Raw genomic sequence first — 13,579 nt, forward strand, 5'->3', positions numbered from 1 at the left:
TACAGGCGCCTGCCACTACGCCCAGCTAATTTTTTGTATTTTTAGTAGAGACGGGGTTTCACCATGTTAGCCAAGATGGTCTCGATCTCCTGACCTGGTGATCCGCCCGCCTCTGCCTCCCAAAGTGCTGGGATTACAGGCGTGAGCCACTGCGCCTGGCCATTGTTTTTGTATTTTTATTTTATTTTATTTTTTGAGATGGAGTCTCGCTGTCGCCCAGACTGGAGTGCACTGGTGCGATCTCAGCTCACTGCAACCTCCGCCTCCCGGGTTCAAGTGATTCTCCTGTGTCAGCCTCCCGAGTAGCTGGGGTTACAGATGCCCGCCACCACATCAAGTTAATTTTTGTATTTTTTATAGAGATGGGGTTTCACCATGTTGGCCAGGCTGGTCTCAAACTCCTGACCTGTGATCCACCCGCCCCCGCCTCCCAAAGTGCTGGGATTACAGGTGTGAGCCACCGTACCCAGCCTATTTTTCTTTTTTTTTTTTTTGGTATTTTTAGTAGAGACAGGGTTTTACCATGTTGGCCAGGCTGGTCTCGAACTCCTGACTTCAGGTGATCCACCCGCCTCAGCCTCCCAAGTAGCTGGGATTAGAGGTGCATGCCACTGCACTCAGCTAGGGAAAGTCGCTGTTGAACCAAGAGTTCTGACTTCCCAAGGAGCAACAGAACGGCAGTTACCCAAACTTCCCCAGCTGAAGAATGGGAACACGGACTGGCAAGTATCTCAGGCAAATGATTCACATAGTAATCTGCTGACCCTGCAGCGCTGTCTGGCCCCAAAGCCCCTGAGAAAACACCGGAAAGCTGCAACTGCTCAGAACTGGGGACGCCCTAGGCTCTGGCTGGCGGCTCTTGGGGCCCAGCATCTAGCTCCACAGCTTCTCAGATGAGTTTCTCTCTGCAGCCACTGGGATGACACAAGGCAACCTCATTTTACGTGCAGACAAAACACCTCGCACAATTCAAAACACAAAACCCAAGACCAGCTCTCCCATGAGACTCCACGTAGAGACACGTCACAACCAATTCTACAGATGAAAAGGGAGGCTTCTCTGTCACGGGCTTTCGAAGCCTCCCCAAAAGTCACCACGCTGCACGGCAAGGGAAAGCAGCCTGCAGACCCCCAGGCCACCACACTGGGGTGCTTCCTCCCTGGCTCTGTCCTGGAGGCTCCTGCCCTTCTGGTGTAGGGGTACAGGCCCTGTGGCACTCAGGACTTCACCTCTGCCAACTCCACAAGCCTAGCTCCTGACCTCTGACAAGCACCACGAAGACACGTCCACACCCCCTATGGAGTAGCGCGAACCCAGGAGGCAGAGCTTGCAGTGAGTGGAGATCGCGCCACTGCACTCCAGCCTGGGCGACAGAGCGAGGCTCTGTCTCAAAAAATAAATAAATAAAAATAAGTCACCTCTTCATTGGAAGAACATACAAGATTAAAAAAAAAGCAAAAAGGAAGTAAAAAAATGTCACCTCTATGCCCTTCTCCCAGTACTCTGGGAGGTCAAGGCAGGAAGATCTCTTGAGGCTAGTTCAATAGCCCAAGCAACAAAGACAGACCCCTGTCTCTTCATTATATTATTAAAGCTAAAAAAAAAGTCATCTCAGTTTCCATGTGACACGAAAACTCATCTACTCTATCCATCATTTATCTGTTTAAAATAACAAGGGTTTCAATGTTCCCGTACCGCTTAAGAAGAAACAGTTCCGTGTCTGGTTCCTGGCTTCATTTTGCTAAGCACTTCTCTTTCTTTTGAGATGGAGTTTCGTTCTTGTAGCTGAGATTACAGTAGTAGCTGAAATAACAGGCACCTGCCACCATGCCTGGCTAATTTTTGTAGTTTTAGTAGACAGATTTCACCATACTGACCAGGCTGGTCTTGAACTCCTGGCCTGAAGCGAGCCGCCGGCTCAGTCTTCCAAAGTGCTGGAATTACAGGCGTGAGCCACTGCATCTCACCCCTTTTACTAAGCATTTCTTTGAACAAAACAATCACTGTCCAGGCTGGGGACAGCGGCTCACGCTTGTAATCCCAGCACTTTGGGAGGCCAAGGTGGGCAGATCACTGAGATCAGGAGTTTGAGACCAGCCTTGCCAACACACTGAATCCTCGCCTCTACGAAAAATACAAAAATTAGCCGGGCATGGTGGCGGGTGCCTGTAATCCCAGCTACTCAGGAGGCTGAGGCGGAATTGCTTGAACCCAGGAGGCAGAGGTTGCAGTGAGCCGAGATTGCGCCATTGCACTCCACCCTGGCCAACAGATCAAGACTCCATCTCAAGAACAAAAAAAAGAAAAAAAAACCACTCTCCCATGTGAACCTTAAGGTCAAGGATTCCTCAGCATCACATGATCACTGGTAATTTCAGTTTCTAGTCAGAAGCACTTAACTCCTGGCAGGGAGGGGCAGGCACATGTTATGCTCACGCTGACATCCTTTGGGCTCAACATTTTGCAATCATTTTCTGGTCTGGGACAAAATCTTGATGGTAGGACCATGTCTCTACCTGTCTCCTAGCTCTGTCAAACTCCAGGGGTGGTCTGGATTTAGATAAGGTGTACGCAGGACACTGACTGAGATGCCAGACACCAGGCCGGGGACTGGGCTGCCCCTCAGGCCTGCAGGAGAGTAACAGAGCCCCCTGCTGGGCAGTTATGGACCACACAGACCCACTAGTAAGGCTGGGACTCCAGAGGAAAAGAGACACGAGTCAAACACCAGTTCTCTAAGCAAGAACAGAAACCTAACTTCACCAAAGCAACATCCCAGCCGTCCTAGAAGACAGGTAGCTTGTGTGCTGGGAGCACAAGCGATGGCCTTTTCTGCACTCTCAACGGTTTCCTGTTTTGCCTCCCACTGGTTTGGCCAGAGGAGTCAGGCTACCAGGCCCCCAGCATTGTGGAGGGAGGACAGGTGAGCTCGGGAGCGCCTCCACTGCACCAGGTCCACCTCTTCCTGTGGGGGTGTGTGCCCGTGCCTCACCTGTCGGCTGCACGGTCCCGCGTCCTGTCTCTTCTCCTTTGCTTTTCCCTTCTCTTTTTCACATCCTCGTCCTCGTCATCCTTCTCTCCTGTAACAGACAAGTCCCTTCGAGACGCTCTGAGGGGCCTGCAAAGGAGCTGAGCTCCAGGGCCTGGTCGGGGGGCTGCGGCTTGGCCACTACACCCTGTGCCCTGCCACTGCCTGCACCACGAGGCAGAGTCCAGGATGCCCCAAGGCACCGTCAGAGACTCCTGGTGGACACGGGCCTGTGGCGAGGCCAGAGTAGTCACCTCACTCCCCACATGGCCTGAGGCGGCCAGGACGGGCCAGGGACACAGCCTGCCCACCCCATGTGCACCACAGCCCCCTGCTGTCTCTGTCCTCCCCATCCTGCTTGTCCAATCTCATGCCCTGCAATGAGGTCTTCTCCCAATATCACAGGAGAAGCCAATTCTCCCCGGATGAAGAGGCGGCAGCTGAAGGCCTCAAGAAGTGAAGCAGCTGCTCCGCCGTCCTCTATCCCACCTCTAGGCGGACTGTGACGAGTGTCCTGGCGGCCCCGTCTGAACTAGGGCCTCAGCAGGTCTGACAGTCCTTGCTGGCCCGACCTCTATCTTCCACTCACAAAAACCGTCAGTCTAGGGCTTTCCCAGGGCTGCGTGGGAAGCAATCCTAGAAAAAAAATCTGGGAAGAGACCGATTGGTCCTTCCGTCCGTCCCCCGGGGCCAGCACAGGAGCTCCTCGGAGAGCCACGCGGCCATCGTCGCAGCGTGAGGCCAGGGACGGACGCTGAAAAAAGGTTGGAGAAGCATCTGAACTGTAACCCCTACCCCTGATGCCAGTCCCGAGACTGTCCCACGAAGATGGCGACCGGCGTGCGCTGCTCAGAAGCCTCTCAAAAGGGCGTGTGGGATTTTTGGCAAGAGGTCACTGCCTGAAACTATGACTGCTGTTTAATAGCAAAGTCATCCCGGGTAGGTAGCAGGACCTGCGCGCAACAGACATGTCACCTTTGCTTTAGCATTGTGCCGCTAAGCGCTCGGGGCGCCCCGTGCTACGGACAGGACTGCTGCGGGTCGCACGGGGGAGGACCGCAGAGGGCTGGCTAAGCCTGAACAGGAGGAGCATCTAAGCCAAGGGCCTTCAGAATGCATGGGAGCAGGGCCACTGAGGAGCCAGCCTGTGATCCTTGGGGTAACCAGCTACGGAAAGACCCACAGAACAGGTAAAGAAACAAGTGGCTTCAGGGTGAGCTCCAGGCCGCGGCACCTCAGGCCGCCCTGCCGTGGGGCTTTAAGCCTGGTCTGCTGTTGCTGCGGACCCTTTCATCTCCTGCACTGGACATGAAGAGACCTGCTGAAGGGCGCCTGCCTCTCAAAGACCCAGTGGGCCTGGTGCTCCCGACCCCGCAGCTGTCTGCTGTCACACACTTGCAGGCACAAAGCAATGTGCACTGCAGCTGCCAGTATCCCCACCACAGAGGTCCACAGCATGGCCCAGGGCAGGTGACTGAAAGAACTGGACAAAAGGAAGCCCTGGAGAAAACAGTTCAGGGACATGCACTGGCCGAGCAGGGCACAGAAGATGGGCTGGGAGCCTCTTCTCTCATGTGTCTCCTTCCCTACAAACTTCAACTGTGGTGGACACCCAAGGCTGCCCCCCATCCCCACTGCAGCCTGCATCGGGTCAGGCAGACAGACCCGTTTCCGGTAAATGCTGCCCCAGACACTTTGAAGCAAAGTGTCGGCCGATCGCCACGGTCAAGGCCCATCTGGTGGCTGCAGCCCCTCTTCCCCCACAGCCACGGGCCCCTCCATCCAGGCCCCGGCTTGCTCAGAAGCTGGGCAGTAAGTGCAGGGCAGCCAGGAAGACACAGGAAAGCTGCAAGGGACACGGTGACGCCTACCTCTCTGCTTCCCAGAGTCGCAGAAGTCATCCTCCTGGAAAAGAGAACACACGAAGTCCAGCAGTGAGCTGTGTGTCCACAGCTCTCCACAACCAGCCCAGTCCCTGGCCACTGCCTGGTGGGTGGTCTCACCCCAGACCTAGGTTGTTATGCCACCAAGAATGAGCCACAGTGTCAGGACCACCGTCTGGGGCTCAGGACAGGGCCTATGTGTCCTGTTATTACTCCCAGTTGCCTTCAGAGATTCTGTGATGACCACCTTTCTAGAAAGCCACTCACCCACCCTCTCTCGGCTCCTCCTAAGCTGCAGAACTGCCTACCCCGTGACAAAGGCCCACCCGTACAATTCCATGAACAGAGCCTATTCACCAACTGTAGGAAGATGGAGTCTCACTTGGGGGATGCCAGTTCCGGCATTCTTGACAGAAAATGGGTTCCACCACGTTTCCCAAGCTTTTGTTTATATTTTATCCAGTATCTTTTCTTTTTTTTTTTTTTTTTGAGACAGTCTCACTCTGTCTCCCAGGCTGGAGTGCAATGACGTGATCTCGGCTCACTGCAACCTCTGCCTCCTGGGTTGAAGCTATTCTCCTGCCTCAGCCTCCGGAGTATCTGGGACTACAGGTGCACGCCGCCACGTCCAGCTAATTTTTGTATTTTCAGTAGAGACGGGGTTTCACCATATTGGCCGGGATGGTCTCAATTTTGTGACCTAGTGATCCACCCACCTCGGCCTCCCAAAATACTGGGATTACAGGCGTGAGCCACCGCACCTGGCCTATATTTACCCAATGTCTTGATACCAAATCACGTATACATAAAAACAATTCAACTGAGAATCTAAACAGAGCTGACTCCTTAGGCAGTGAACATACGGTTAAATTAAGAATCAGTAGGTTTGCAGAGATTCCTAGTCTCAACACCAGCAAAATAGGAATCAAGTGAGACTCTGAAAACCTGAAAAGCCACCGTCTCCTGCCTATGTGACTGTAAGGACTTGGGAAGGCCCTCTTTCCCACGCTGGACATCCAGGCCCTACACCTCCAACTTGGATCAGAATCTTCACTGGGGTGGCTGAGGCACCTCCCCAGGAGCTTGGGGTGGTCCCGGCTACAAACTGGCCCCACATGCTACCCGCCTGTGCCTTGCTGTGAGGACGGAAGGATGAGGACACCGGTCAGCGGCACCTGGTATGGAGCTGGCGGCAAATCAGCCTCCAGCCTGTGCTTGGAAGCTTCAGCCTACAGTCCCTGCACTTACTGGCCTGGAGACGAGGGAGAGGAACTGGGAGCTTTTTTCAGAAAGGGAATGTTTGCTGTAAGTTGAAAACATTTTTTTTGAGACAGTCTCCCTCTGTCGCCCAGGCTGGAGTGCAGTGGTGTAATCTCAGCTCACTGCAACCTCCAAACCTCCACCTCCCAGGTTCAAGTGATACTCCTCCCTCAGCCTCCCGAGTAGCAGGGACTACAGGCACATGCCACCACTCCTGGCTAACTTTTGTATTTTTAATTGAGATGGAGTTTCACCATGTTGGCCAGGCTAGTCTTGAACTCCTGACCTCAAGTGATCCACCCACCTGGGCCTCCCTAAGTGCTAGGATTACAGGTGTGAGCCACTGCGCCCGGCTAAGGTGGAAAACTTTTAGAAACCTAGCTAAAAGTCAGGGTCCTAAATCCACTCAGAGGTAGTCAAATCCACCACGGCAGCCGCTCCTGCCCCTTTGTGAGGAAGGGCGATTAAAGAAAGAAGAAATCCCACGCTAGAGGCGAAAGGGCTGCCTGGTGGACTTACACCCTTGAATTCTTCATCTCCCGAGCGGAAGTCACCAGCTGCATCATCTGCCAGACACAAAGAGAGGAAAAGTCAGTCCCCGGAGAGTGGTCCCATCTGGTTTCCACCCTCCCGAGCTCGCCGTCCAGGGTGAGTGTGCCCTGACCACAGTGGCGGTGAAACATGCCACCCGCGAGTGTCCACGACACAGACAGGGCAGGCAGACCCCAGCAGGCAGCTGACCCATCCTACATCCGCCTGGCCCCCCTGGCCCCCAGGACATACCATTTTCGGAGAAATCTCCTTCACTGTCAAGCCGGGCCAGTTTGGTGTCTGGCTCCTCGTAAAGCTGGAACTGCTTCCGTTTCCTGCCCGTGCCATCTGGTCCGAAGCGGTCAAACCCTCTCCTCTTGGGCTACAGACAACAAGCACACCCCGTGAGCTACTTACCGGGGCCGTGAAGATGCCCCACAGAAAAGAGCAAGGTTATAAGATCAGACAACACAGGCACAAAAGGTCTTTTAAAAAGCAGAGACAACGTATTTGAAACTAAAAAGAAAATCATGCTGAGTGAAAGAACCCAGGAACAAAAGGCCGCACGTTTCGTGACTCCATTTGTGCAAAATGTCTAGAACATGCAAATCCAGAGACCAGTGGTGGTTGTTGGAGGCTGGCGGGGAGGAGACGGGGGTGACTAAGGAGCAGAGGTTTCTCTTCCAGTTGACAGAAATGCTAAGATTAGACTGTGGTGGTGGGGATGGTTGCACAATCCTGTAAATTAACTAAAAGTCGAACTGCGCACTTAAAAACATTTAAGTGAATGTTGAGATGGGGAAATTTTACCTCGACAAAGCTGCTAAAAAGAGAAGCGAAGGCAGCTGGAAGGGACCTTGTGAGGGCTTACCCGATCCCGCATCCGAGGCTGCGAGCGGCCACATCCGTAGGGCATGGTGCTGTCATAGCCGCCTGCCGCCTGCATGCCCATCACGCCGTAGTCGGGAGCCATGGACTGGGAGAAGAGGGACGGAGGCGGCCGGCTGGGGGAGGGCCCTCCCAGGCCCCGTCCACTCACGTAGTTCAGCTCGTTCCATGGCGTGGACAGGGGCTCAGAGGACGCAGCGGGGGGCACAAAGGGGTCACTGCGCATGAAGGTGCCAGGGTTGCTCCGGTCCTGGAAGCGGCCCTGGCCCCGGCCCCGCATGAAGCCATCAAGGGAGCCCCGCTCCCGGGCCGGGTCCCGGCATTCACTATACTGCCCCCCAAAGCTGCCATTGCGGTCGGACCCCAGGTCGAAGTCATAGTCATAGCTGTAGCTGGGGCGGTAGGGGTTGTGCTCGGGCAGGCAGGGCCTGGAGTCATAGGACTCGAACGGCTGGAAGCGGAAGGAGCTGCAACAGAAGCACAGCCTGTCAGGGGCAGTCACCCCAGTCACCCACTGCCACACTCCCTCAGTATAACCTCGATGCCCCTACATTCAAAACAGCAAACCAAACCACCCTGCATTCCACCTGAGTGCTCGGATGGCCAACACCAACCAACACCCCCCCGGAATACTGCTGAGTGGGGGACTCAGAGCCCCTGGCCACAGGAGCAGCAGGATGCAGGAAAAAGGAGTCTCGGGGAGGTTAGCCAACAACCATGCCCAAGCCCCACCATGAAGAAAAGCAAGGAAGTCCTACTGTAACACCGCTGGCCCCCCACGAGCCCAGCTCATCAATGCCACACTCAGGAGGGAGGCGAGGACAGGTCCTCCCTCAAGAGTGGGTGCCCACTCCCATGTGCACAAAGGTGGGGAGGTGTGGGGTCCCAGGGGAAGGGCTTGGGTCCATAATCACCTCTCCCGGTCCTGCATGCCCTCCCCACCGCCGCCGCTCCCGCCCCTGCCTCCTTCCTTGGACATCATGTCCAAACGCTGGTTGATCTTGGCAATGAGGGAGTCGGAATTGTCGGTGCATGGCTCTGGGCCATAAGAGGCCATGTGCACGGCAGGGCCCCCCGCCGCCAGGCCGCCATCGTTGGCCTTGGTGGCCTCCCATGAGGCTGGGCCGTAGCTGTAGGTTGCGCCTGTGGTGACACTGGTGTTCTGGGCGCCGTAGTAATTGTAGTTTTCATAACCTGTCATGGGGGGAGGAGCCAAGTCAGACCTCAGCACCCAGGAGACCTGTCCATGGTGGACATAACCAGGGAGGGGCACCCACTGCCACCGAGAAGGAAAAGGGGTGTGGGACCCAGTGCTGCTGGCATCATTTCACACTGCCCTGTGACCTGCCAAGAGGCAGCAGGAGGTGGCCAAAGAAAGGGGTAGCCTCAGGGCCTAGCAGTGGGTTTTCCGTGCCAGACTCTAGGACCTGTTCCCCATTCTAAGCTGGGTGACTGAGTCTGGGAACAGCAGTTCCGGCTGCTGACAGGCCCCACAAAGGACCGCTGCTCCCAGAGCACAGTCACAGTCCTCCCCATCATGCTTCCCTGAAGCTGCCCACCACAGCCGTCTGCAGCCGCCCCACCCCACCAACCGCTCCGTATTCACAACAGCAGCCCTGGCTGACTGTGTCCTCAGGAACAGAGCCAGGAAGTCCATGTCAAACCTCCCTGATGAGCTGACCTGCCTGGCCTTCAGATCAGAGGCCCACTCGCCCACCCACAGACCCCCCCCGCCACAGAAGGGCTTACCTTGCCAGCTGGCCACACCAGTTCCATATGCACCTTAGGGGAAACAAACACACACAAGAGCCCTGTTTGCAGAACGAAGGCACTGACACCCCAGCTGTCACCCCGCTCCACCCTCCACAGTCCCAGGGCTTCCCTCTGCAGCGCTCAGGGAGGCAGCCTTGGGTGTTCTTAGCTCACTCAACTCCTACAGAGCACTAGGCTGAGCACAAGCCAGCCTTCTCCCGTGCAAGGCCAACTTCCCGTCAGGGCAAGGGAAGGGATGCTGCACGCTCCCCAGGAAGCTCGTCTACTGTGGGCTGCTGGCCAAGAGGTTGGCCGGGTCAGGCCCCAGGCAGAGTCCTCGTAAAGGGCCAGTTCCCACCAGAAGCCAGAGTGCAGGCGCTGCCAACTGCACAGCTAGGCATTGGTGCAACGTCACGTCCTCAACTCAAGCGAGCAAGAGGACGTTATGTGCCTCGAGCGACTTCGAAGGCCTCCTCCTGAAACACTGGGTGGTGGCTCGAAAAGCAGCCCCACTCCCCATATTGCTAGAGACAGATCTCAGACTCAGAACACAAAGGAAGCCCTCGTGCCCTCGAACACGGGCTGGCAGAAAGCAGAAACCCTTGCCAGCAGAGAGCACACAATGGCCCCCCAAACAAGCCTAGCGTCGTGACCCTGACTCTAGAGTGGGGGTCTGTAAAAAGTCAGGCCACACGGAGCCCACTGCCTACCTTGGCACAGCCCTTGTGATTTTCAAATTTCAGTGCTCATAAGTAAGTACCAGCACACTGCCTGTAGCCCTGTGTTCTCAGGCTCTGCCCTCAGCGAAGGGTGAATTTTACGTTTTTAAATGGTTGGGGTAAAGCTTCTAAGGTATATTCAATGACAAATTTTGACATGAAATATATCACTTACACATTGGGTCAAAACTCAGAGACTATGCAAATTAAGAAAAACTATGAGCTATAGTGAATAATATCACATAAACACTGGAACACTGGCTAATTAATTGTAACAAATGCATCACACCAATGCAAGATTTTTTTTTTTTTTTTTTTTGGAGACAGGGTCTTGCTCTGTCACCCAGGCTGGAGTGCAGTGGCTCACAGCTCACTGCAGCCTTGACCTCCTGGGCTCAAGCAATCTTTCTACCTCAGCCTTCTGAGCGGCTGGGATTACAGGCACGCACTGCCACGCCCTACTAATTTTTTATTACTAGGATAAAAGGCTCACTTGAGCTCGGGTCTCGAACTCCCAGGCTCAAGTGAGCCTCTTGCCTCAGCCTCCCAAACTGCTGGGATTACAGACATGAGCTGCCTCACCCAGCTAATGAAAGATCTTACTAATAAGGCTGGGTGTGGTGGCTGACACCTGTAATCCCAGCACTTTGGGAGGCCAAGGAGGGCTGATCATGAGGTCAGGAGTTCGAGACCAGCTTGGTCAACATTGTGAAACCCTGTCTCTACTAAAAATACAAAAATTAGCTGGGTGCGGTGGTGGGTGCCTGTAATCCCAGCTACTCAGGAGGCTGCGGCTGCAGTGAGCCGAGATCACACCCCTGCACTCTAGCCTGGGCAACAGAGCAAGACTCCGTCTCAAAAGAAAAAAAAAAAAATCGTACTAATGAGAGACAGTACACCTGAGTGGAGATGTGTGGGCCTATGAAACTCTACTACTAAATCTAAAGCTGTGCTAAAAATCTGTTAATGATAGAGAAAAAACACCTTGGATATACCCTCAGCTATTTACTCCGAATAAAAATATTTTGCCAAAATAGAGGATTTAATAACACACAAAAATTATGATCTTCGAATTATATTGTCTATAAGTAACTACTGGCATTGTCCCATCCACTCTTTCACACATTTATGACTGCTTTCCCGCTACAGAGACTGTGGAGCTCATAAAGTCACAAAGATACTCACCATCTGATCCTTTACACAAAGTTTGCTGACCCCTGGGCTACCACCTCCCTTGACCCTGGTGACCATCAGGTTCAGCTCTGCCATGCTACGGCCTTGAATATAAGGGAAGCCCACGCCTCACCCGCAAGGCAGAGCCCACTTACCCTGGGTGTTGGCAGGTCCAGCACTCCATGCCCCATAGCCTGCAAGAAGACCCCGTGAGTTAAGATTCTATTTGTCACACCAGAGAACGGGTCCTTTTAGGGGTACTCCTAAATGGATCTCCTTACAGTTCAGTGTCAGCCTTACAAGAAGGAATACCCCCCCCAACACACAAAAAAGCCACCCCACAGCTGGCTAACGGCATCATCGCATTCCACTTGGCTGAGATCAAAGCAGAAAAAGAAGGGTGGGAAGTGGGCTTGGAAGTCAGCTCCGCCTGCAGAGGGACCTTGGCCAAGTACCTCACCCCTCCGAGTCCATCCACAACTGAGGCTAACACAAGACAATCCACTCAGCATGAGGACACATTCCCCCACCCACCACACAGCCAGGAAACCAGTTCCGACTACTATCACAAGTACCCCGTAACTGAGAACAAGCATGGGAATTTGGTGACATAAACTGCATCTCTCTAAGCCGCACTTCCTATCACTTTTAAGCCCTCCACGGATCCCCTGGACCTTTAAGTCCCAGGGCCTTGGCCTGGCCCGAAGGCATCAGACTGCACTCTTCGACCCTCCAACACCCCCCACCCACTATGGGATCTGTCTGGTCCCTCCAGGAAGGAGGATGGGAACTGTGTTCTCTTCATTTCTGTGTCCCTGGCGCCCAGCACTCAGCTGCGCGCGCGTGGCCACCATGCCTGTTAAATGACTTCACTTTGATGAGGCAGGAACATACCCATGTCTCCCTCACCAGAACAAGCCCCGCCGCTAAGTGCCTAGTGTGTGCCGATACACTGCAAGCACCCAGCAAACCCTGTTGTCCCGAAGGCCATTTAGAGACAAGGGAGCTAGGCTCACGGGTTACGAGACTTGACCCAGTCATAACCGCTGAGTTTTGCCCTCTGCTATGCTATGCCTTCCCCTCCGTCATACCGCAAAGCCTTCTAAATTTGCATCCGTGCAACAGAAAGGCAGACTGCAGATTCTAACAGCAAGTAACCAACCTCGAGAGGTCGCTTCCCTGTGAAGCTCTAGTGTAAGCAGCACGCACTATTAACCTTAAAACGCTCCCCGAAACTCAAGAAATCGGGGAAGCTGAACTATCTCCACTGTGTCTGAAAGGTTTTCGGGAGGTAGGAAAAGGGGATTAAAAAAACCTCTCCAAACTAAGACTGAAAAAGACAATACCGGCAGAAAAGATCTGATGGGAAGGAAAGGAGAGAATGGTGAAATCTACCCAGGCTGTGGAAGACCAGGAGAGCCAGGCAGAGCCTTCGCTAGGACCCGGAAGACACCAAAGCACACCGCGCACGCTGCCGCCTCAGGACCGACCCCTCTCCTGTCTCTGCAATTTCTGGTGATGGGATAATTTTGCCCTGCCACTTCTCAAGATCGACAACTTCTTGAGCTCCTGCAGCCAGGATCAGACCACTAGCTTCTCTACACCCAGTCGAGCTCCACCCAGCGTGTCCCAACTATCCCCTGTGGGCAAACTTGGCTCCCAGAAGGCTCTGATTCCAGAGGCGGGGAGCAGGAAGCTCGAGAAAATCGTCCCTACTGCAGGTCAAGCGCTAAAGCCAAGCGGGGAAAGGACACGTTCCCTCTTGCACAAGCCCTTGGCCCCTCCAAGCCACCGCAACGCACTGCCTACATGAGAATGGCCAATCTGTCACCAGCCCCAGGGCACATCAGGTTTCCAGCTTTGTACAAACACTCAGCATCTGCCCCTCACCATCCTGTCCCACGCTAGCACGCGCCAGGTACAGAGCTGGAGCCCGGCGAGGCTGACTCCCGCGCCGGCCGCACTCGGCCCCACTACGCAGCACCGGGGATTAAAGGCCCGACCCCGCGCAGCCCGACGGCTTCCGGGACAGGCGCCCTGGGCCTTGGCAGCCCAGCAGAGGCCCCACCCGGCCCCGAAGGCCTAGGGCAGGTCAGGAGAGGCGGCCCCAGCGGTCCACCAGTGGCCCCAGACCCAGCGCCCGGAGCCCGACCTCAGGACCCCACGCTGTAGCTCCGCCCCCTAGCGCCGCCATTTTGTGGCGTCTTCGGAAGAGGAAGCCGGGAGTGCAAACCCCGGGGTCGCCGGGAGCCGGAAGGGCCCCGCCGAAGGTGAGGGACAGAAACGGCCCGCACAGCCCAAGGCGCCCCCCATGAAGCCCACCGCGGCGTCTGCCCCAACCCCGA

The 13,579-nt window shown here is 55.0% G+C and overlaps 2 protein-coding genes across 2 annotated transcripts in view; both read right to left on the reverse strand.

The window, feature by feature from the left end:
• Window positions 1–12,132, reverse strand: part of AKAP8 (A kinase (PRKA) anchor protein 8) — a 20,577-nt gene extending 8,445 nt beyond the window's left edge. Inside the window, exons 1-9 of the mRNA XM_011980617.1 lie at window positions 12,129–12,132; window positions 11,390–11,428; window positions 9,340–9,372; window positions 8,505–8,784; window positions 7,559–8,057; window positions 6,955–7,084; window positions 6,691–6,737; window positions 4,900–4,933; window positions 2,993–3,080 (exon numbers count right to left, since the gene is read on the reverse strand). Of these exons, the coding sequence (XP_011836007.1) occupies window positions 2,993–3,080; window positions 4,900–4,933; window positions 6,691–6,737; window positions 6,955–7,084; window positions 7,559–8,057; window positions 8,505–8,784; window positions 9,340–9,372; window positions 11,390–11,428; window positions 12,129–12,132 (1,154 nt within the window). The remainder of the gene's footprint in view (window positions 1–2,992; window positions 3,081–4,899; window positions 4,934–6,690; window positions 6,738–6,954; window positions 7,085–7,558; window positions 8,058–8,504; window positions 8,785–9,339; window positions 9,373–11,389; window positions 11,429–12,128) is intronic.
• Window positions 12,133–13,326: 1,194 nt separating this feature from the next.
• The window catches only part of AKAP8L (A kinase (PRKA) anchor protein 8-like), a 37,156-nt gene continuing 36,903 nt past the window's right edge, over window positions 13,327–13,579 (reverse strand). Inside the window, exon 16 of the mRNA XM_011980618.1 lies at window positions 13,327–13,564. Coding sequence (XP_011836008.1) covers window positions 13,327–13,564 — 238 coding nt within the window. The remainder of the gene's footprint in view (window positions 13,565–13,579) is intronic.

This window comes from Mandrillus leucophaeus, unplaced genomic scaffold, assembly GCF_000951045.1.
Source record: "Mandrillus leucophaeus isolate KB7577 unplaced genomic scaffold, Mleu.le_1.0 Scaffold215, whole genome shotgun sequence".
NCBI lineage: Eukaryota > Metazoa > Chordata > Mammalia > Primates > Cercopithecidae > Mandrillus > Mandrillus leucophaeus.